At 39.4% G+C, this 24,015-nt stretch overlaps 1 protein-coding gene across 1 annotated transcript; it reads left to right on the forward strand.

Moving 5' to 3' along the window:
• The first annotated feature begins 2,190 nt into the window (after nucleotides 1-2,190).
• On the forward strand, nucleotides 2,191-18,952 carry LOC114253034 (uncharacterized). Its single transcript, XM_028187775.2, has 3 exons — nucleotides 2,191-2,605; nucleotides 8,673-8,848; nucleotides 18,260-18,952. The coding sequence occupies exons 1-3, from the start codon at nucleotides 2,191-2,193 to the stop codon at nucleotides 18,449-18,451; spliced, it is 783 nt and encodes a 260-aa protein (XP_028043576.2). The 3' UTR covers nucleotides 18,452-18,952.
• Nucleotides 18,953-24,015: the final 5,063 nt, after the last annotated feature.

Raw genomic sequence — 24,015 nt, forward strand, 5'->3', positions numbered from 1 at the left:
GCCGTCTTCTCAAAGTGGCTCAATGTACTACGACTGTAAATATTTACTGACTGAGTCAAGCTTCAGATCATCATAGACATCCACATTCCTTAGGAACCATCGAGTTGCAGAAGAGTCTAATTTTACAATTTATAGTTAGAATTCACTGCTTTATTATGAGCTATATAGGAATAACTCGCGACCCGCCCTCGTTTTGCTTCGGAAACTGTAATTTATTATTGATTTCTCCACTATTTAATGGATGTCATTATACATATAAACCTTCCTCTTCAATCACTCTATCTATTAAAAAAAACGCATCAAAATCCGTTGCGTAGTTTTAAAGATTTAAGCATACATAGGGACAGACAGATATAGGGACAGAGAAAGCGACTTTGTTTTTATACTATGTAGTGATACTGGATCGGCGCAATGTTATCATTGTCTCTCTCGGATCCTTTTGTTCTGACATTTAAACATGTCACACCAAAGGTTCTCGTATCATTCTTCACAGGGTCGATTAATCTCTTTTTCGCTTCCCTTTTGATGAATGCTCACTCAACGAAAGACTGCTTCAAAATTATTTTCCATTTAACTTCTGTGACCATTCTGGGTTTACAAAACGATTCATCAGAGGTGCCTCGGGTGAGTTCGTGTATAAAAAAATACTATTTTCTATTATTAATCTCAGAAATGATATTTAATTTATTTTATCAAAACGTTAATTCCAGTCGTTTACTTTTCATATTCGCATCGTCACTGTTTCATTTCGTAGAAAAATAATTATGTTGAATTGTCATCGGTCCTTAATAAGTATACCGAATTTCGAGTTAATCCGACGTTTTGAAGGGGGTCCAAATCATGTTCAAAGATTCCGTTACAAACATTCTTACCTCTGAAGATAAAAGCGTATTAAAAACGATTCCACTGCTTGCGGTCTTTAGCGATTCAGATAGTTTGAATTGGCTCTGACTAAGTTCGTTAGATCTTTTTCTGTTCAGAACTTTGTTCAGATTATGGGTGGCTTTTGGTAAAATATATAGGTTTGTCTGAAGTTACCGAATGTAATTTCTCAATTGGAATGAGTAGAAGGTTTTTTCAAACACAGACCGTACATTTTACAACTATGTATGTATATGAACTAATTATATTATTTGAAGAAAATTAATTTTCACTAGTTAATTACTCCTGTCTTCATAAAGTAAAGCCATAGGTTTCAAATGCTTAACCAGAATAGCACACAACCCGTATTCGTAAGAAAATAAAGCTTATTATTAATTAAGCCACGTTAAAAGCTTAACGACCCAACTTTAGGACTTCCATAAAAAAGCTTAAAGTTCAAGATAGTAAAGTTTTCTGCACGCTTGAAACTCTTCATTTAATAAAAATGTGGTTGGAAACTAAACTTAGTTCTTGAGGTGCTTTTACATATTGTTTTAAGCAGGAACCGCACGGGCTAATTCATGAGTCCAACCTATTTCTGCTGCAAAGCGTGGTGCGTTTCGATTTGAAGGATAATACTATCATGGTGATGCCTTTAGACTCCAACTTTAGAACAATCAGCTAATCTAATTTACGATAGTAAAAGAAATTCAATTAATAGCTTAGGCAGATATTTTATTTAAATTACTAGTTGACCCGGCAGACTTTGTAGTGCCTCAATCGATAAATAAAAGACCTAAACTTTTGTATAAAATAAACCTAAAACAAACAAAAGGAATCCGTCCGACGGGGGGCACATCAAAGGAAAAACAAAATTGTTACATATTTTTATTTAATTCCGAGCATTTTCATATTTATCTACCTTTAAAACCTTCTCTGGACTTCCACAAATAATTCAAGACCAAAATTAGCCAAATCTGTCCAGCCGTCCTCGAGTTTTAGCGAGGCTAACGAACAGCAATTCATTCTTATATTATTATGTAAGTATAGATGTCAGTCTGCCCTAAGTTCAATCAATGTTATGACCATAATAAGAATGTCAGCTTTGAGATGACAGACAGCATCAACTGCAAGTTAAACTTAGTGGTTAGTGACTGCAATCCCACGGGATCCCAAGTTTCATTCCCAATCATTGTCAGAACCCTCGTCAAAGATTTGGTGATTTCTCATCTGGGTCAATCAGTCCTCGTCTCAAAGATACTATTTTAGAGCCTAGAATGTGGGTTGTTTGTCCATATTATTGTTTTTTTTTTTCCTTTATTTCCAGAAATGCCTGGATTACTCATCGTCTTATTCATGGCGACACTGCAACTGTCCCGGTCAAATGTGACCGAAGATGGATATCTCCGTTACGTCAAGGACAGCTGCTTTGTTAAGGGAGAGGCAATTTCTTGTGTCAAGTACAAGGGCCTCAAAGTCATCAAGGAAACCTTTTTTGGAGATAACAACAACGAAACGATGAAGACAAACCTATTCAGTCTGGTCCCGTTAGATGTGGAAACCATCAAGAGCTTGGGCGTGAAGAAAACAGTAAAGGACGTAAAACCAAGAGGATTCTTGTCTGAATGGACCGAGTTTGCTAAGTACTTGATGCGGCTGGTGCAGGACTTCCTGAACGTCAAAGGTCTGAAGGTGGAAATACCAGAGGGAGCCAGAACCGTGGAGGAGGAAACGGCTGATGATGGTGAGTGAATCTGAAAAATGAAATAAATTGATGATGTGGTAAACAGAGCTCATAGACATCACAACGTAGTTACCGCCAGACATCATGAGACATGAGGTCAAAGTCGCAATGAACCCGAACTCATGACAGTTTTTCAGCGCATATGGGCAGAGTGGTGGAATCTATGGTACACAGGACTACTATACGTAGTGTTAGATAGTTAACACTCTATCTCCCCATGCACAATGGCTTACCCAAGATAGTTTCTCTACAATTGGGCGATATCTAGAATCACACCAATTTTGCGTTTCATTTTTTTTTTTGTGGAAACTGTACTCATTAATACGAAAACCATCAATTTAGATTGATTCGCTGTAAAGTTTATTTCTAAGTAATTCTGCGAAACACTCAAACACAACCTTAAAGTCACTCGCCATTTTACACAGCCTTTTAAATTTGCGAGTGGGTTTGCGTTTGAAGTGGACCCAATTTCCTGTCTTTTAACGATGTTTTCCGGTCTTTTAGAGTACTTAGTCTATAGCTGATATTTCGTTTGTCAATAAACTGTGCAATCCTGTTCAGGGGAAGCTTTAGAAGAGCCCTCGATTTTGAAAGAGGAAGGCGGTTGCTCTTATTGCAGAGACTAGTGAGACTATAAGCCCACCATCGCTACTAGAATTGTGCCATAGCATTAAATATCTTTGCCTAGAACCAGTATTTAGCAACAGAAGAATACAGGACGTTTAACAGATACACATCTGATCCTAGAAAAAAAAACATTTACTTTATAAATGTCCGCCCTCCTGCCTATTTCTGTTCCAAAACAGTCACGCTGTAATATCTACTATTACTGGTGGTAGGACCTCTTGTGAGGCCGCGCGGGTAGGTACTACCGCCCTGCCTGTTTCTGCCGTGAAGCAGTAATGCGTTTCGTTTTGAAGGGTAGGGCAGCCGTTGTAACTATACTTGAAACCTTAGAACTTATATCTCAAGGTGGGTGGCGCATTTACGTTGGGGATGTCCAGTAACCACTTAACACCAGGTGGGCTGTGAGCTCGTCTACCCATCTAAGCAATAAAAAAATAATAAAAAAATGAAAACTAGTTTGGGCAATAATTTTACATCAGATGGATTGTTAGCTCGTTTACCTATCTAATTTTAAAACTGAAAGATAAACTAATTTTTTTTCTAAGAACGATTTCTACATATTTTATGTATCTTGGGAATCTAGACCACGACACTACGCATTGCTTTCTATAACACCTCAAATCAATGGAAGATTTAATAGTTCAACTTAACTATTATAAAGGGCTACACTTCGCTCTATGAGAATAAGAACTATGAACTCTCCTCGTACTGTATCACCGGGTGGTCGAAGCAAAAGTCTGTATTGATTTAATTACAAAAAAAACCACCGATATTTTGTTTCAAGAGGTACCTTAAATTAATTTTAATTATCCCTTAGAAATTAATTGAAGCTTTTAACTCATAAAAGGTTGCTCTCAGATATTATTGAATTTATATTTTTCGTCTACTTAAAGTGGCCACTTGTACCTTAGAGGCTATCTTGAAGGATTCTCCAACGCACATTCACGCTTACGCTGATACACAGTGGAAACACTTGGAAGGTCATATCAACGATGCGCTGGACCAGATCGCTAAAAAGAAAAATCCAGAACAGAAGAAAATATGCTGGATCTCCGATTATTCCTCGGAACTTATATGGTGCAATGGTTGAATACTCCTACATTTCGTATTCTATTTAGCGGTAATGAAGTAAGATAAAGCCTATCTCCGAAACGCTATATTACCATATATAGGATATTATTTTTGGGGCAAGGGATAACTGGAATTTAACAACCCTAATTAAGCGGTAACTATGTACGAAGCCGTCCCTAGGGTCATTCCCCGGTCTGTTTGCTACTAAACCGCAAACACTTTCACCTCGTCCCCGATATCTCGCCTTACCTTATTTTCTCATCGGCCATTTAAATCGATCTAAAACCCGAGTATTTAATGATGCATTACTGAATCCACTACTTTGAGTATCTCTAAATGTGTGATATACGTGAATAAATAAAACGTCCTTGACCGCGCATACTGTAATGTATTCTAAAACGTCCGAAAGAAAAACCATGACAATAGCAATGACAAAAAACGCAAGATTAAACCGTGTAAGTGGCTTTAATCAGGCCTACAACAAGCGAAGAACAGAAATACGAACTACATCATTGAAATATAATCCGAGACTAATCACATACGGTCGTCCTTTCGGATCCTCCCGATCCACTGACGGTGCTTTTAGGTACCTCAAGCACCGGTCGTCGTTCTCGCCGAACCCCTCAATTGCGACGAAGGGCTCGGCGAGTAAATTAACCCACAGACACAGCCCATTGAGTTTCTAGCCGGATCTCCTCAGTGGGTCGCGTTTCCAAGCTGGTGGTAGATTCTATGAAGCTGCGAATTCTTGCTAGGGCTAGTGTTAGCAACGTCACCAGGTTAGAGCCCTTACCTACTCGCTTGGTGAATCCAGTATAACCCCTCTACTAGAATAGGAAAAAGAGGCCGTCGGCTTCAAGCTAGGATTCTCTGTGCTGTGGGAACCAGAAACAGATTTACATACCTGTTCTTGATTTGCTGATACCGGTGCGTGTGTACCAAAAACCGTACATTAATAATACTCTGACAAAAATACTCCCCATAACCTACCTATATAGAATAACAATGAAGTAACTCTATATTACTGGTATTATCCAGCTTGTTTTTGTAGAGGGTCGAACTATCGGGAAACTTATTTAGCCGGCCTCTAACCCTGAAGATAAGATTCACCTTATTTTGTTTTCTAACATTACGTATAATTAATCTTTTAGGTAGAGCAGGGAATGCATACGAATGATCTCGCTTTCAGATACCCTATGATAATGCATAATGCAACATCCTATTGCTTCGAAAAACAAACCCAATAGTATTTCGAGTTTCTAGAAGATTTTCATACAGATACGGTAATGTGGAGTTATATTTGAAAAGTTTTTATCGAGGTAACCTCGTGGGCTAAACCCTTTACTTTACGTGTGGCGCAAGCTACGAGCGACATAAAGTATATTGATGTAGAATAGGGATCGCAGCGCATAAAATAAAAGTTATACTATTCCAAAGTCTTCTATTATAATAGTAATTAATAATTAACACTAATTTTATTACGTCTTACTCATTTTTCAGCCGTCTTCGCCATCTTCCAATTCTCTGTCATTCTATCTGTCATTCTCTTCTCTCTTTCTTTCCGTTTTCTCTCACTCACATCTTAACGCTCCGTTCCACACTCTTTTCATACGTTCCGTTCTTACCAATCCTACATTGATATTTCTATATCTAGAAACATGTTCAATATATGCAGTGATTAGTCGTGACGTAAGCCCGAATGGCTACCACAACCACGCCTATTTGAGGGATGGAACAGTATACAATTTATGGCTTAGACCTTAAGTTCCAAAGTGGGTGGCGACACTTACGTTGTGATATCTAAGGACTGCGGAACTGCTTAACTGTCGAAGCAAAAACATGATTTCAATTCAAACCTTCAGTTTGAGACTAGATTTTTTTTAAATTGCCTATTTAGGCAGATGAGTATACAGCCTAGCTGAAGGTAAATGGTCACCGTAGCTCATGGACGTCAGCAATTTCAGGGGCAAAGCCAAGTCGCTGCCTACCATTGAGTATTCTCCGCAAGGCTAGTTTGAAGACGGACATGTCATAGCGCTCGGGAAACAACGCGGAGTGGAGTTCATTCCAAAGCCGGATGGTAGGTAGCAGAAAAAATCTCTGGAAACCGACTCCGATACCCATAGGATGGTAGGTGAATAATCTTTAAACCACTTTATAGCCCGCGCTATAGAAGTAGATTAACTCGCGGCCCGCCTGATGATATTGATAACTTTAGTGATTCAAGGTCAGAGTAAAGGCGAAACAGATGTCTTCTTCGAGACTACTAATCTCCCTTTACTAACTTAAGGCTTAAAAAACAAATCAGCGAATATGGGCAGCTTAAATATGAGAGTCATCTGCTAATTTTTTTTTTTATCAGTGTTAACGTTTAAGACTTTATTGTTGATATCATTTAGAAGTATAGAAATTTTATTTCAGTTTCATGAGAATCGGGTTCAGTATTTGGGTTTTTCAACTGAGATTAACTGAAAAGTGTCTATCATTCATGTAAACAATAATGGGTATTTACCTATTCACTGATATTCGTGCATTTTATTATTGTATTTTTTTTATTTATAATAATATATGTTGGACAAAGGCTACCTCGCTTATTCTTAAAGGAAATATTCCGCTTCATCCTCCACATTAAACCAGACACCGTGTTAATGGTATCAACCGATAACTTTCAGACGTGACTTCGCCCCTGTTTACATATTCTCAGTAATATTTGGCGAATATGGTTGTAAAAACCAAAGGTTCAACATGGGAAATTGTAGGTTTTGTCAGTAATTTTAACCCTCCCAAAGTATTACGTGTATATACTTGGTATTAGTATATGTTTCCAAAAACGACTATTCTATTTATTTATTTTTTATTACTAAGACGGGTGGACGAGCTCACAGTCCACCTGGAGTTAAGTGGTTATCGGAGCCCATAGACATCTGAAACGCAAATGCGCCACCCATCTGGAGATATAAGTTCTAAGGTCTCAGTATAGTTACAACGGCTGCCCCGCTCTCCAAACCGAAACGCATTACTGCTTCACGGCAGACATAGGCAGGGTCGTGTTATCTACCCGTGCGGACTCACAAGGGATCCTACCACCAGTAATTCATCGTCGTTAACACTATTACTAGCAAAAGTGTGCCACTTTTACTTAAGATTTACTTTTTACGACCAAAGATGGAATCGCAATGGAAATCGATTGAAATCTCGTAATTATCCCAACAAAAGAGCGGTATAATTGTAATTTTAATCGACACAGATACGGACAGGTCACTGTTTAGTGGTTCGGAAATGCGGGCCGTGACCCTCCAATCCGGAAACGAAACAAATCTCGGCAATCGATTCTATAAAATAAGAGCATTACCGTTTTATTTTAATCACGGCTAATTAAACCGAGCGTGCTCTCAATAAAACAATCATGAGACCTTAGTTCAGAAATTGACTTAACATGCGAATTTTCTAAATTTGTTTTACTGAAAAAAGTGGAATAGACCGAGTTATAAAAGTCGTCATGGCCTAAAGGATAAGACGTCGGGTGCATTCGTATCTAGCGATGCGCCAGTATCCGATTCCCACAGGCAGATACCAATTTTTCTAATGAAATGCATACCTTAAAAATGTTCCACATTGACTTCCACGGTGAAGGAATAAGATCGTGTAATAAAAATCAAACCCGCAAAATTATAATTTGCGTAATTACTGGTGGTAGGATCTCTGGTGAGTTCACACGGGTAGGTACCACCACCTTGCCCATTTCAGCCGTGAAGCAGTAATGCGTTTCGGTTTGAAGGGTGGGGCAGCCGTTGTAACTATATTGAGAGCTTAGGACTTATATCTCAAGGTGGGTGATGCATTTACGTTGTAGATGTCTGTGTGCTCCAGTCACTAATTCAGGTGGGCCGTAAGTTCATCCACTCATCTATGCAAATAAAAAAAACACGTGTGGCACTCGGGGATTGCCGTGGTAAAACTATTGCAAAACATTTTTTATCAACTTATGCAATTACAATTAGACAATAATAATTTAATATTAAAACAATAATAAAATAAGACCACGCTATATTTTAAAACATTAACAAAAGCAAAACATTAACTGTCCCCTTCATACTGATAAGCTAGACCGCGCGAGATAGAGATGGGCAGACTTTTCATGATGCGCATGCAGTGCGACCTCATGCCGCGCGCTTATTCACAAACACTACACAAGCGCATCGTGTGAATGTGTTGAACGCGAGCTGCACGGTAGGCGGAGTGGGGTGTTAGGTTTTATTTTCGTTACGGAATTTCTTGACTCAGTCGCCGCGCTCAAAGCCCCCGATAAAAGCTATGCAATAGCTTAAAAACAACAAAAATGTATAGTTTCATCACATATTATTTGCAGGTCGTGGTAAAAAGAAAAAGTTGGCTGTTGTAATACCGCTGCTAACGTTGCTCGCTGTGATCAAGAGCAAGTTCTTGCTGCTTCCAATCCTGCTCGCAGTAATGCTGATCAAGAAGCTACTGCTGGCCGCTGCTTTCCTCCTACCGAATCTACTGAGCACCTTGAAGGCTTGCAAAGTAAGTTTTTTTTTTTATGATTGAAGTATTACTGGTGGCCCGGAGGCCTTTCGAGTTTCACCAGGACAGGTGGGCGAGCAAAGGCTCAGCCAGGAGGGCTGGGTTTGCTAACAGCTGCCCGAGTGCCTCTGAAGGAGACCTAACAACTCAAGAGCAGCTGCTACGCGAATGAATCTACTACCGGATCGGAATCGCGACCCGCTGAGAAGATCCGGCGAGAAACTCAGCGAGCTGATGCGTGGGTTAGGTTGCACGTCGACCTCTTTGTTGAGTTCGACGAGTACGCTTACCGGGGTTCCTCAGCCTGCTCCTAGTCTTAGAGCTGAAGGTATCTAATGCAAGAGCTATTGGATCTAATGAATCCGTAAGAACGTGTCAAAGTAAGTGCATATGAGTCAGCTCTGCGAAGACAATTTTAATCTTTTCAAGGCGAGTTCTAATCGTGAACTTATTTCATGGCTTATTATCGGGTTTGTCGCCGAGATTTTTAAAGTCAATGACAGATAAACAAATGACCTGCGTGGTAAGTGATAGCTGCCAGCCATGGATACTGGCAATTAAATGGCATATATGTCGGTTTACTGGTGGTAGGATCTCTTGTGAGTCCGCACGGGTAGGTACCACCACCTTGCCTATTTCTGACGTGAAGCAGTAATGCGTTTCGGTTTGAAGGGTGGGGCAGCAATTGTAACTATACTGAGGACCTTTAGAACTTATATCTCAAGGTGGGTGGCGCATTTACATTGTAGATGTCTATGGGCTCCGGTAGCCACTTAACACCAGGTGGGCTGTGAGCTCGTCCACCCATCAAAGCAATAAAAAAAAAGTCCGCTCACTTAAATTAATGTGCATGAAGGCTAATAAATTAAGTACTTTAAGAAATTTAATATTTAATTTAATGAAGCCAATAATATAACCACAATACAGGGTGGATATGGAAATCACTGGTAAACATAGCATGTATCGACTTCAATATAAAACTTTAGCAGTACGTTAGAAAGTTTATTATTGAATAACAGCGCCAAAGCCAAACGGTCTTTTATGAAAATTTTGCGACTAGCCAAAAAGTCTTTGCTACCATATTCCAGAGGTTCAGTTTCCTTCAGCGGTCCTAACATACGACGTTTTGGTTTCGATCGATGCATTGAAGCCGCAAAAGTTCTCAACTATAGAAAGTTTTGTTTTTTTATGTTTATCTCATTCGTTCGTCCATACGCGAAGAGATATACACTACACTTCAATAGTCTCTCTCTATCTCTCTCTTTATATTAAACTACTCTGTGTCCATACGTCTGGTAACTTTATGCACAATTCAAACTAGTTGAACCTGGACGAAAATTGTGAGGTATTTATTGGTAACGTCAAAAAATTAAAAATTTTTAAACCTACTTATGCTGATAGCCTTGAGAGGCTATTTCAGCTTCGCCCTAACGTTTGTAGGTGAGCTCACGGGGCTCAACCGGAGAGTTGCTAACACTGACCCTAGCAAGAGCAGTGTTTCGCAGAATCTACCACCGGATCGGAAACGCGACCCACTGAGAAGATCCGGCGAGAAACTCAGTGGGCACATCTATGGGAAATTATGATTATGCTAATAAAACAGGCGAGCTATCCGTAATAGGAACGGTAGGCAGTGGCTTGGCTCTGGCCCTGGCATTGCTGAAGTCCATGGGCGACGGTAACCACTCACCATCAGGTGGGCCATATCCTGGTCTGATCAGAAGGGCAGTAAAAAAAAAAAGAAAAAAAAGTGGTTTTAATTGTATCTGCAGATCGCGAAAACAATAGAAAAAGTAGTGCTTGTCTGTGAAACACTCAATGTAATATTCTGAGTTTCCCGGCGGTCTTCTCAGTGGGTCGCGATTCCGATTCGGTAGTAGATTCTTCGAAGCCCTGCTCTTGTTAGGGCTAGTGTTAACAAATTCTCTCAGATTGAGCCCGTGAGCTCACCTATCCGTCCTCGAGAAGCTAGAATAGCCCCTTAGGCAACCAACGAATGTAGGGAAAAAAACTGTAATTTTCTGAGCATTAATATCGATTCAAAAACTTCCCACGAATCATAACCGTCAATTGGTGCGTGACAAACCACGAAACCGAACAGATACAGTAATAACAACAACAATATTTAAAATGTTACGACCATTGTTATTTTTTCTCAAACTTTATTGTTGTTGGAAATTTTAAAATTGAAAAAGGCAAAATGAATTCCACCGATTTTCTTTTTAATACGCTTTTGTTAGCTTCAGACGTATGTTAGTATATAACGGAATCTTTGAACATGCTTTTGATCCCCTTCAAAACGTCGGATTAACTCGAAACTTGGTATACTTATTAAGGACCGATGACAATTAAATATTAAAAAAAATATATAATAAAAAAAATTTTGAAAAAATTGTAATTAAACTAAAAAATAAAAAAGAAATAATAGTTTAAAAAAACTAACAAAACACGCTTTTATAGAATCTTCAACTAAAAAATAGAAAATAAATTTTGCATGGGGTGCATGGTATAAACAGATATGAGTAGAAGGGTTATTTTGATAATATCCTGAAAAGCATCACACGCTTTTTTACAATAAAATATATTTTTATTTTTACAGTATTTTTTGTATTTATTATACAGTATTTTCAATTCAAATTTATTAAAATTTATTTTCTATTTTTAGTTGGATTTTCTATAAAAGCATATTTTGTTAGTTTTTTTAAACTATTATTTACTTTCTTAAAATCTAAAAAACAGATATTATTTTATGCGTATAAATATGAAAGTGAATGAAATAAGCTGTAATAACTTTTTTTTTATTGCTTAGGTGGGTGGACGAGCTCACAGCCCACCTGTTGTTAAGTGGTTACTGGAGCCCATAGACATCTACGAAGTAAATGCGCCACCCACCTCGAGATATAAGTTCTAAGGTCTCAATATAGTTACAACGGCTGCCCCACCTAACAAACCGAAACGTATTACTGCTTCACGGCAGAAATACGCAGGGTGATGGTACTTACCGACGCGGACTCACAAGAGCTCCTACCTAGGTGGAAGTCAATCGTGAACGTTCTGGGCAGATGGCAGAGATCCTTTTTTAGCCATATGTTCATATTATTTGTCCCGTAGTCGAAATTCGACTATAATTAATTGAAATTATAAGTTTGAATATTATTATGGTTCTAGTTACAGATTTCGCGAAAACCACACCATAGACATTTTTTTTGGTACAGTTTTTCCTTATTAGGAAAAGCAAGGGGATCTAAGCCCATACACCCTTGTCTGTTCTATATAATTTCTGAAATCACCATAGACAAATAATATTAAATAAACAATATTAACCTATTCTCAATTTGACCACAGACTTCAAGCAATCACAAAAGTTTGACAATAAACGAAGAGTATATAATTATATGCGTATGTGTGTGAAATACATGGTAGTGTGTGTAATGTTTTTTTTTATTAATTTAATGTATTTTTTATGCATAATTTAAATAAATATTAACATTCTGCACTCCTTCTCTATATTCTCTATAAGTGTGGGAAATTTCATACTTCTTCCGCGCAATTTTCGTAAAAAGGGATACAAAGTTTTTACTTCACGTATTAATGTATAGATGTTCAATTTAATTGTATTCTCCTATTCGAAGCCACATCGATGCTAGAAGCATCAGAAACAACAAGCAAAATTCTTAACGTTAATCATTCATTCCTCAATCATAGCTCTTCGACTTAGTTTGCTTGAAGAAGAATACATTTATCTCGTTAGCTGGTTAGCGTCCTACAATTATTCCACCAAATAGTCCAGATTCTGTTCTTGCTTAAGCAGCAATGCAAAAATATGCTATTGAATTCCACGATAATGTAAATAGAAAGTAAACAAATATGGGCAGCGCGAAACACAAAAAAATACATTGATCTATATATCTTTTATCCTAACAAATATTTTCGCGTGCAAAAACAGATAGCCGTCGCTTTGAACCGAAACTAAACGAAAATACATGGACGTTAAATTAAGGAAAGGAACATCCTGCTTAAATTTCAATATATTTCAGACTTTTTTTCAAAAACTTATCACACTGCAAGCAATGAATAATGAAACTATAATATAATAAATTAGTTGAGTTGAGTAACTTATTAAAAACTATAGGTCCCGCAGTAGTCGAAATTCGATTAGAATTAATTGGAATTGTAAGTTTGTACACCATTATGATTGTATTTTATACTTGTATAATCACAAATTTCGCTAAGACTACACTATAAAAATATTAACAAAGACAAACAATATTTAATCTATTCTCAATTTGACAACAGACATCAAGAACAAAGTTTGACAATAAATAGTATGCATGCGTGTGTGCGTCAAATACATGGTATGTGGTGTGTGTAATGTTTTCTTTATTGATTTAATGTATCTTTTATGTATTATTTTTAAAAAATATTAGCATTGTGCACTTCTTCTCTATATTCTCTATAAGTGTGGAAAATCTCATACTCCTCCGTCCGCGCAATTTTCGTAAAAAGGGATATAAAGTTTTTGCTTCACGTATTAATATATAGCTAACCAAATATTTATTATTTATTCAAACTACGTCAAACTTGATTTTCAAATTGCGCGTTGATTATAAGTTACGTCGTACTAAGTTTGATTTACGGTAAGCTTCCTTAGATTTTTAATTTGCACTGTTACTGTTGCATTTGTAAATACGCTCTTCATACGCTCTTGAGTAAAACCGAATTGTTTTATTTTAAAACAGCATCTGCCGGTCAGATACGGTACTACCGTATTTTATGAAGTGAAACTTCTTTAGAATCGTTGTGATTTCAAACTCGATGAAACGAAAAAAAAAGTCCATAGAGACACAAACACATAAATGTATAGGATTCAGCCGGCGAGAGAATGAGATAGAACACATTAGACGTTCTCGGTCTCCTCTTTGTGCGACTCTTCGTAGCATCCCCACCATCGTCTACTAAACATTGTCCATATGTATGCTCCTGTGTAGTAGGATAGTCAGTATATCTATATCTATATCTTGTTTATAAGTCTCACTTCTACCGTGTGTGACTTGCACACACACACACACACACTTTATTTCCTACCTATTCGCTGGTAGGGGCTATTCCAGCTACGCCCGAACAGATAGGTGAATTCACAGGCTAAGCCTGTGAAACAGCTGCCCTTGAGTTGTTAGGTCTCCTTATGACGCGTTTAGACTGTTGTTTGCAAATCCATTTCCTTTTGGCTGCACCTTTGCTTGCCCACCTGTCTTAGTGAAACTGGAAAGGACTCCGGACTACCAGTAATCCTTCATTCCAACAAAAAAGTTTGAGCCTGAGAGAATTTGCTGACAATGACCCTTGTAAGCGCAGTGCTTCGCAGAATCTACCACCGGATCGGGATCTCGACCCACGGAGAAGATCCGGTGAATCTCAGTAGACTGTGTCTATGGGTTAGTTTGCTCGCCAAATTCATCGTCGTAAACCACGAATTCGACAAGGAAGGTGACCAGGAACTTTTCTATAAAACCAGTCTCAAAGACAATTAGAATTTTTTTTAAAATGCCTCATTGTTTGCAGTGAGATTCGCGTTGACATAGGCTGCTGTAACAGCTTTAAGCAAAACGATGAACTTTTAATTAAGCTCTATCGAAAATTTTTAACGTCCATGTTAGTAGCTAGATGCTTAGACATTTTGAATGACGGTTTCCCTCCGATATGATCCCAAAGGAGTGAACGGTGAATCTTTTGTATTATTTCGCCTCATATTTCTTTACAATACGTTTTTTGTCGGCATTTTTCGTGTTCATTCTATTCTTAATCATATAAAACAAATGTAGTAATATTAATTCTTGATATAATTGTGTTTTCTTCGGCTGAATCAGCTAGTTCCTCTTTCACAAGACATCGCTTAATTGGATTGACACTAGATATTGCTGTAAACTTCTAAGATTTTGTTGAAGTGAAACTTCTTTAGAATCGTTGTGATGTGATTTCAAACAAGATGAAACAAAACGAAAAAATAAGTGTGCCGCGATTGGCTTGCCGAAGCGGCTCCGAGCGGCGCCGACAAATCACGAAGCGCTCTACGCGGTCTCGCGTCCCCGACTAGTTCAGTGTGTTTTTGACGTCACCACGAGCTCACAGCTCACAGTTGAGTGGTTACTAGAGCCCATAGACATCTACAACGTAAATGCGCCACCCACCTTGAGATATAAGTTCCAAGGTCCCAAGTATAGTTACAACGGCTGCCACACCCTTCAAACCGAAACGCATTACTTCTTCACGGCAGAAATAGGCCGTGGGGACTCACAAGAGGGCCTAACACCGGTAATTACGCAAATTATAATTTTGCGGGTTTAAAATTACATTGCGTATCATTAAAAATAAACAAAAATACTTGATAAAACTGAATATCATTTATCTACCTATTGTAAATTTATGATACATTAAAGGTCCTTGATCAATTCCTTATAACACCAATAAAGGATATCGGAATTTAATCGTATTTCTCGCAATTCCTTTCTCACTTTCCAATAAGTGAATGCTAATCATGTCTCGCAGTCCTTTTAACATTTTCAATAAGCAAGTAATATGGAAGGTCAAATGGGCTTCCTTATCTAAAACACTCGAAATAATTCGAAAGCTTTTATTTATATCGATTGTTATTTTCAATAAAATGCACGGGCGTTATCGCTTCGATAAATTAACAAGTTCATTTGATTTATTTTGATTTTGTTTTTTTAAGCTATTGCATAGATTTTATCGTGGGCCTTGAGCGCGGAATCGTGAAATTCCCAAATTCCGTAACGAAAAAAACCTTCCACCCCTCACTACACCTACTATGTGGCTCCCGTTTAACACATTCACACGTTGCGCTTGTGTAGTGTTTAAAGTAAAAAGTCTAACCATTGAACGCACCGAGTAATGTTAATTAAGAGTGATGTGTAATGTTTTCGAGTAATATCACCTGTCTGTAAAAGTGATGTCATATCACATCACATTGGGAAGTAATGTTTTGCGCAAGTCTAGTCTATACCCCGATTTATGTACTTTCAAAATATGTGATATAATTTCGTGGGTAGCACAACGATAGCGCGATTCAGCTTTTGCGTCAAGCGCCATCTATCGGCGACAAACGGAATTGTAAAATAGAAAATTATATCATATTACAATGCGTTGGGCGTGCCATTTTCTATCGCTTAGTCGAAGAATTTTATTACTACTCCTACTGGCGTGTGTACTGGCTGGGACGCCGCCTTGGGTCCTGGAGGCGGAGGCGCTCGCCGCTGACTATCAGTGGCGGGCTGACCTTCGTTCCCGGGGCGTGGCACGTCCCAGCTCCAGTGTGGTCAGAGCGCGGAAGGCCCAATCTCGGCGGTCCGTGCTGGAGTCATGGTCCAGACGGCTGGCCGATCCTTCGGCTGGTCGTAGGACCGTCGAGGCGATTCACCCGGTTCTTGTGAATTGGGTGAATCGTGACAGAGGACGCCACACTTTCCGGCTCACGCAGGTGCTCACTGGGCATGGTTGCTTCGGTGAGTTCCTGCACCGGATCGGAGCCGAGCCGACGGCAGAGTGCCACCATTGTGGTTGCGACTTGGACACGGTGGAGCACACGCTCTTCGCCTGCCCCGCATGGGAGGGGTGGCGCCGTGTCCTCGTCGCAAAAATAGGAAACGACTTGTCGTTGCCGAGTGTTGTGGCATCGATGCTCGGTGACGACGAGTCGTGGAAGGCGATGCTCGACTTCTGCGAGTGCACCATCTCGCAGAAGGAGGCGGCGGGGCGCGTGAGAGACGCACAGGCCCGCCGCCGTCGAGCGGGGGCCAGGGAGGCGGATCTCGCCCAAGCCCTGGCCCTCTAAGTGTTTCGGGTCCCCCTCATATGTCGGTCTGGGGACCGGCGAGGGGGACCTAAGAAGACGTCGTGCAAGCTGCTCTGCACGCGTTTTACGCATGAGCATCCGGGTGATGGAAGGCCGGCTATCCTCAACCCACGCTGGTTCTGACCCAGCGGGGTATTCCGTAGGATAGACCATTCTAACCGGCGCCATCTAGGCGGGCTTCGGATAGCCTGCCGACCGAGAGGGCTGGTGGTCGTGGCGCCGACGACCACCAGTCCGGCGTCCCGAGGGGGAGGGTGATGGGAGAGATGTGCTCCGCACTAAACGCTTCACTTTCCCCCCTTTGCCTTTTCATGAGTTTTGTCTCATGCGAGGTTTGGACGTTGGTTGTTGAGAGACAGGAGGTTTTAGTCGGTTCGACTCCGACATACCCCGCCCTCCATCCCCAGGGAAGGGCGGAAGTCCAGCGATTTCCTCCTGACAAAAAAAAAAAAAAAAAAACTACTCCTACTACTCATTCAGTGATTGGAGTGGCATTAAAAATAAACTAACTAAGCCGTTGATTCTGGACGAATGAGAGTTAAAACTAGCATCTAAAGGCGTGTCTCTATCCCATGTAGCGCCCTCTAGTGAGTGCGCGGTCAAAATGGAATACTCACAATGTAGCAGATTCATTGAAAGTTAGCCCACTGAGTTTCTCGCCGGATCTTATTTTATTGTTGTTTTAATATTAAATTATTGTTGTCGATTTATAATTGCATAAGTTGATGAAAAATGCTATGCAATAGCTTTACCGCGGCAGTCTCCGAGTGCCACACGTGTTTTTTTTTTCTCCTGTAAAGTTTAATGAAATTCCTCTCAGAAATACGGAGTGTTTTTAAACAGTTCGTCTTGAATGCTTATTTCCGAAATAACAAACATAGCATGTGCACAACTCATGGTTAGGCTATTTTGTATTTTTCTTTCTATTGATTTTTTTATTATTTTTTATTACATAGATATTTGGACGAACTCACAGCATACCTGGTGTGAAGTGATTACTGGAGCCCATAGACATCTACAACGTAACCAATATACTGATATGCTATGCACAATGTCTATGTCTATATCTATTGCTTATTTTTAATGTAAATTATCATTTGATACGCCATAAAGTTCACTCTACTATTGGAAACAAATACACGAAAAGAGTAATTAAGTTTAACATATATGTTTACTTATTCTCTTGACGTGTCGTAGGATTAAAGGAATGTTAGATTTATCGGTGGTAGGAACTGTTGTGAGTCCACACGGGTAGGTAACACCACCCTGCCTATTTCTGCCGTGAAGCAGTATCACGTATCGGTTTGAAGCGTGGGGCAACCGTTGTACTTTACTTAATAAAACCTTAGAACTCTTAACTTAAGATAGGTGTCGGCATTTACGTTGTAGATGTCTATGGGCTCCGGTACCTCGTCCACCCAACTATGCAAAAAAAAAAAAAAAACATGTTTTCCCGATGTGTAAATTGAACCCACAACCCTCGGTACAGTAGTCAGGGACATCACAGTCAGTCAATTCATGAATGTACCTTTCTTCCGCAGCACCACTCCATGCCGCATTATTCCTACTTCGGCAGCTCCGATAGCAGCGACTTCAATTCGGACTACGGCAGTAGCTACGCCTACTCCTCGGGAGCAGGGGGAAAAGACTGGGCGTCGAACCGAGCGTATTCTCCGAAGAACAGGCCGTCACCAGCCCCCATGTACATCACAGCCCCGGGCGCTGTTGCTTAGTTACACTCATGACTTCGCACAGGTGTAAGAAAGTCACAAAACTGTGTTAGATCACACACTCAAACACACTGCATGGAAAACGATGGGTCAGCTTGTAGTCAAGACATTAGAGTCTTAACTCGGATTATATTTGACTCAGGGGACTTATAGGACTGGTACACCGCGCGTCATTCGTTTCCAAATGATTCTTGTCCACCTGATGATTGTCTGGAAGAGATCGCTCTCTCTCTCTCTCTCACTCTCTCTCTATTTGACTTGTTCCATAGTCCGGCAGTGGCTTGAGCGTAGACAATTCAAATAATGCCCAATAACAATTTATTCATTATGCTTATCAGCTCACAGTCATCATTCTCATGCCCTTCTCCCAGTCACCTGGGGTCGGCGCAACATGTTTTCTGCTTCCATACTCTTCTATTATATACCATTTCTTCGCTCACTCCCCTCTTACACATATCATCTTTCACGCAATCCATCCATTTCTTCTTCGGTTTACCTCTTCCTCTATATCCTTCCACAATCATAGTTATTACTCTCTTACCAATCTCATTTTCATTTTGTCTCATCACATGTCCATACCATCCCAAACGCGCTCAGCTTCTCTGTCACAGGTGTCACTTTTAGACTTCCTCAGGCTCACCAGCCCACAGTATCCGTTTAAATATAATACAATTGAAACTTAATGTGTTGTAAAGAACGTGAGGTCGTAGCGGGTCTGTGTTATATAAAGCTGACCTTAAAACAAATCCTTTAGCAATTTCAGCTTTTCTATTAAAATACGGATGAATAGGAGTTTTTTTATTTTGTGACTTTTCTTCACCTGAGATTACGGGAAGTTTCTCTTTGAGTGGAACGGGTTAAGGGAAATTGTGACTGATAATTTATTTATTTATTATAGTTTTAATTCGTTAATAATCGCAGTATTGATTATTACTTAGATTAATAATTTTATACTTTTGAATGCATTTATATTTGAATTAATTTATTTGTAAATAATAATAAATACTACATTTTTAAATTTGTTTGGCTTGTTATTGTAACCAGTGATTCCATTAGGTATGATCTGTTCTAAAACTATCTATATATACAGCGCGGACAAAATGGGATGATTTAAACAATGAATGGTTCAGTTTGTTTCAATGTATCTAGTAAATTTATAAGCTTATTGTGAACACGCAAGAAATGTTCCCAATTTTTTTCTACTTTAAAAGTGGGACAGTAGTGGGAACTAGTATGAAATCAAGACCTTATATCTAAGGTGGGTGGTAGCATATATATGGCAATAATGTTCGTTGGTAGCCATTTAACATCAGGTGGACTAATGTTCATTTAAAACAATAAAAGTAATTGGATCTAGCCTAAAATATTAATAAATAGGTACTGGATAAAAGAGGCGCACCGATAATTGAAATTTACATCTCATGTTTCAAGCCACGGCTCCCACCTTGTTTTTGGATCCAGGGATTGTTACTTTTCTAACTTCACCGGGATGACTGAAGGGTCTTGATATATCTAAGAGTAAGGTATATACACAGACTCAAATAATCGCATACCAGCTTATATGGAATTAGATAATAACATCATATTGTCAAATTAGTGTCAGAACGATAACTTGCTGTTTGATTTTGTAAGGGGCAACGTTAAATAGTTTAAGCTGCTCGGTGTATTCAGTCTCGGTGCTTTTAGGCTCTTCTAGGATAGGTCACCGTGCTTTTCGAACTTGTCAAATACGAAGAAGACTTCGATGTGCAACTTACTCATACACTACAACTCACAGCCCGAGCTCACAGCCCACCTGGTGTTAAGTGGTTACTGGAGCCCATAGACATCTACGACGTAAATGCGCCACCCACCCTGAGATATAAGTTCTAAGGTCTCAAGTATAGTTACAACGGCACCCTTCAAACCGAAACGCATTACTGCTTCACGGCAGAAATAGGAAGGGCGGTGGTACCTACCCGTGCGGACTCACAAGAGGCAGGCAACCGTAGATTTCTTCAAAGCAAATTTGGATGTAACTTAGATTGCCTGCAATATTTGATCAAATTACTATTTGATATGCATGCAAATCAAGCAGCATCAATGTCGCTATCCACTGCGCGGAGGACAGAAGTGAATGGAAGAACATAGTCCTGACAAAAGTGCTCAGTAAAGGTCACGACCCTCAGAACTGAGGAATACGACGCACGGAGGAGGAGGATGCATGCAAATGGTGTGCATTAATTATAACAAAAATGCAGCTTGAATTCGATATGAGCGAATACATAAAAATAATATGCATTTGTTGTTTGACAATTCATTGGGTTATTGTTAATGCTGCTAATTGATTTTTAAACTCCTGCAATTCTAAAATTCTATATTTTCTTGGTATTGTACAGCTGAAGTTAATTTAAAATGTGCAATGAATAAAATTTAACATTATTAGTGTTTAAATTTAACATTAAATTTAACATTTTCAGTTAAATTTAACATTATTACTGGTTGTAGGACATCTTGTGAGTCCGCACGGGTAGGTACCACCACCCTGCCTATTTCTGCCGTGAAGCAGTAATGCGTTTCGGTTTGAAGGGTGGAGCAGCCGTTGTAACTGTACTCGAGACCTTAGAACTTATATCTCAAGGTGGGTGGCGCATTTACGTTGTGGATGTCTATGGGCTCCAGTAACCACTTTACCAGGTGGGCTGTGAGCTCGTCCACCCATCTAAGCAATAAAAAAAAAGTTATTATTTCTAATAGACAAACAGTACATAAAGACAACTACGTTAATATTCAATAAATTAAATAATTTCTCTAAATATGACAATGATGGATACGTCAAATAGTTCAACTACAAATAATTCTTCCTCATTTATTATTAAACTTTTTTCTCAACTATTCAACAATCGTTTTATTTGCAGGCATTAAGTTAATTGGAATATAATATTATGTACTTTCACTAAGATATTCTGTCTGTTAAATTTTAGAATATCAAACATTGTATCTTCGCTTGAATTTTGAGATAAAAGCATATATTAAGTTTAAATTATATTACGTATGAAACATTAATTAAATTTATATTCTGTCTGCCTTTGAGAAAATGTCTAAATTATGAGAATTAATCTATGTAATTGTTTTGTTATAAATATACACTGGTTTTTTGTGGCGGGTAGCCATGTTACAACATAAGATATTTGACAGATGCCTGAATTTCGCTTACGACATTTTCAAGATAAGCTTGCATATTATTTTATATACAAGCTCCGAACAACAACATTCGGACCGTCGGTCTACCGAGCAAATATCACCCGCTCGGTGGAAGATCTTCCTTTCGTCATTATGCCTACAGTTTTGCCTGTTTATTATGTTACATACTTTGAAGTAAGATTTTTTTTGACGTGACAGCGTCTTATAATTCGATGGAGCCGGCTGCACGCACGAAAAAACATGACTCATTGAGGCGTTCCATTTAAGGCTTGAAGTGCAAGCGAGAGCGCGCAACGAGCGACAAAGAGGCACAATCGGCCTCCGCGTTCGGCAGCGTTCGACATCTGTCTCTCTCTTACTTGAGTGAGCGATGCATCCGCGTGGACAGCTGCTATACAATAATATATTTACATGTTTTCGTCAAGTATGAAGTTCAGTGAAAAGTGAATGTGGTGTCAATTGTTTATAGCAACGATAATTGCGATAACTGAAAAATGAAACAATTCCATCAGTATTTTCTTACGTCGTTGTCACGTTCAACTATCGTCAGTAAACCGACTTTACAGACAACCGTTTTTTTTTTTTTTTTTTTAATTATTTTTATTACTTAGATGGATGGATCAATGAATGTGCTCACAGCCCACCTGGTGTTAATGGGTTACCGCAGCATAGACATTAACTACGTAAATGCCGTCACCCACCTTGGGAAATTAGTACTAAATCGTCGTTCGATTCGAAGTCGTCGTGGCCTAAAGGATAAGACGTCCGGTGCATTCGTATGTAGCGATGCACTGGTGTTCGAATCCCGCTGGCGGGTACCAATTTTTTAATGAAATACGTACTTAACAAATGTTCACGTTTGACTTCCGCGGTGAAGGAATAACGGCGGGTAATAAAAATCAAACCCCCGAAATTTTAATTTTAATTACTGGTGGTAGGATGTCTTGAAAGTACGCACGGGTAGGTTATGCCCTGCCTATTTCAGCCGTAAAGCAGTAATGCGTTTCGCTTTGAAGGGTGGGGCAACCGTTGTACTGTTAAAACTGAGACCTTAGAGCTCAATGTCTATGACCTTCGGTAACCACTTAACATTAGGTTGATCCTAAGTTCGGACACCCATCTAAACATAATAAAAACGCAGTTTTTTATGTATCAAATAGTAAATAATATGTATATTATTTAATAAAATATATAATATATTAACGACAATTTACATTGACATTTGACTAAAGTCACGTCCAGAAACGAGACACTTCCTAATCAACTGAACTTAAAAAAGAATATTGTTATACACACAGTTAATTCGTTCTTCCAGCGAATTCGTTTGCTCATTACGCTGTCCCGACCACTCGAGTTGATGAGGACGGGTAAATACGAATAATCATAGCCACAAGTATTCTGACTGAATACAGTCGAACAATACGGCGTGGAACAATGTGAGTCGTAAAAGCTTTTTACGAGATGTTTCACACAGGCGTATAGGACGAATAGCAAATTCGCGGTATATTAAAAAAGATATTGTGTTAATATGGGCCATCAAATTTTTAAAAGGTGTCCTTAGCTCACAGGATTAAATTTGTTGTTGCCCTTGCCGGCTAACGAGCACGCGGCCCACGGACATCATTAATGCTAGGAGTCAAGCCAACCTACTGCCTATTGTTAAATACAGGGTGGCCCATAAGTCCTTTGAAAAGTAAAATTTGAATAAAACGAACAGGGCGCGCGTGAGCGGTGCAGGGGAAACGGGGGGAGTAACTTCGGTTTCTGGGAATTTAGTCGCGATGGAGCGTTTTACCGGAGCGGACCGTGCGTTTTGTGTGCGCGAGTTTTATAAAAACGACAATTCGGCAACCGTTGCGCATCGTAAATTTCGAGAACACAAAGGTTTACACAACTTTGACGACACTCCAACTCTTCAAACGATTAAGAACTGGGTTGCTAAGTTCGAGGAGACCGGTTCGACGTTAGATAAACCGCGGTTGGGTCGCCCAAGGACGTCACGTACGGAACAAAACATAGACACAGTGACACAGTCTATTCGCGAAAATCCGACACAGTCAACTCGTAAGCGATATGTGGCTATGATCGAAGAGTTTTTCATACCAGAATTGCAAAACTTTTCAGGCTTTAATGCCAGGACGTGGTTTCAACAGGATGGGGCCACTTCTCACACCTCTAACACTGCTATGCCCGTTATCCGTCAACTTTTTCCTGGCAAAGTTATCTCTAAGAGAGGAGACATTTCCTGGCCTCCACGTAGTCCAGATCTGACCCCGATGGATTTTTTTTTGTGGGGCTACCTTAAGGCTAAAGTATACGACACAAACCCGCGGTCAATTAAGGCCCTAAAAGAAAACATCCGCAGAGAAATGACAAGCATTTCA

This window comes from Bombyx mandarina, chromosome 26 (assembly GCF_030267445.1).
Source record: "Bombyx mandarina strain Sakado chromosome 26, ASM3026744v2".
Taxonomy (NCBI): Eukaryota; Metazoa; Arthropoda; class Insecta; order Lepidoptera; family Bombycidae; genus Bombyx; species Bombyx mandarina.

Bases quoted from the DNA above. Each gene is read 5' to 3' on its own strand.
- LOC114253034 (XM_028187775.2), top strand. From the start codon at position 2,191: ATGCCTGGATTACTCATCGTCTTATTCATGGCGACACTGCAACTGTCC. The intron at 2,606-8,672 runs GTGAGTGAATCT...TATTATTTGCAG, and splicing joins GGAGGAAACGGCTGATGATG to GTCGTGGTAAAAAGAAAAAG. The intron at 8,849-18,259 runs GTAAGTTTTTTT...TTTCTTCCGCAG, and splicing joins GCACCTTGAAGGCTTGCAAA to CACCACTCCATGCCGCATTA.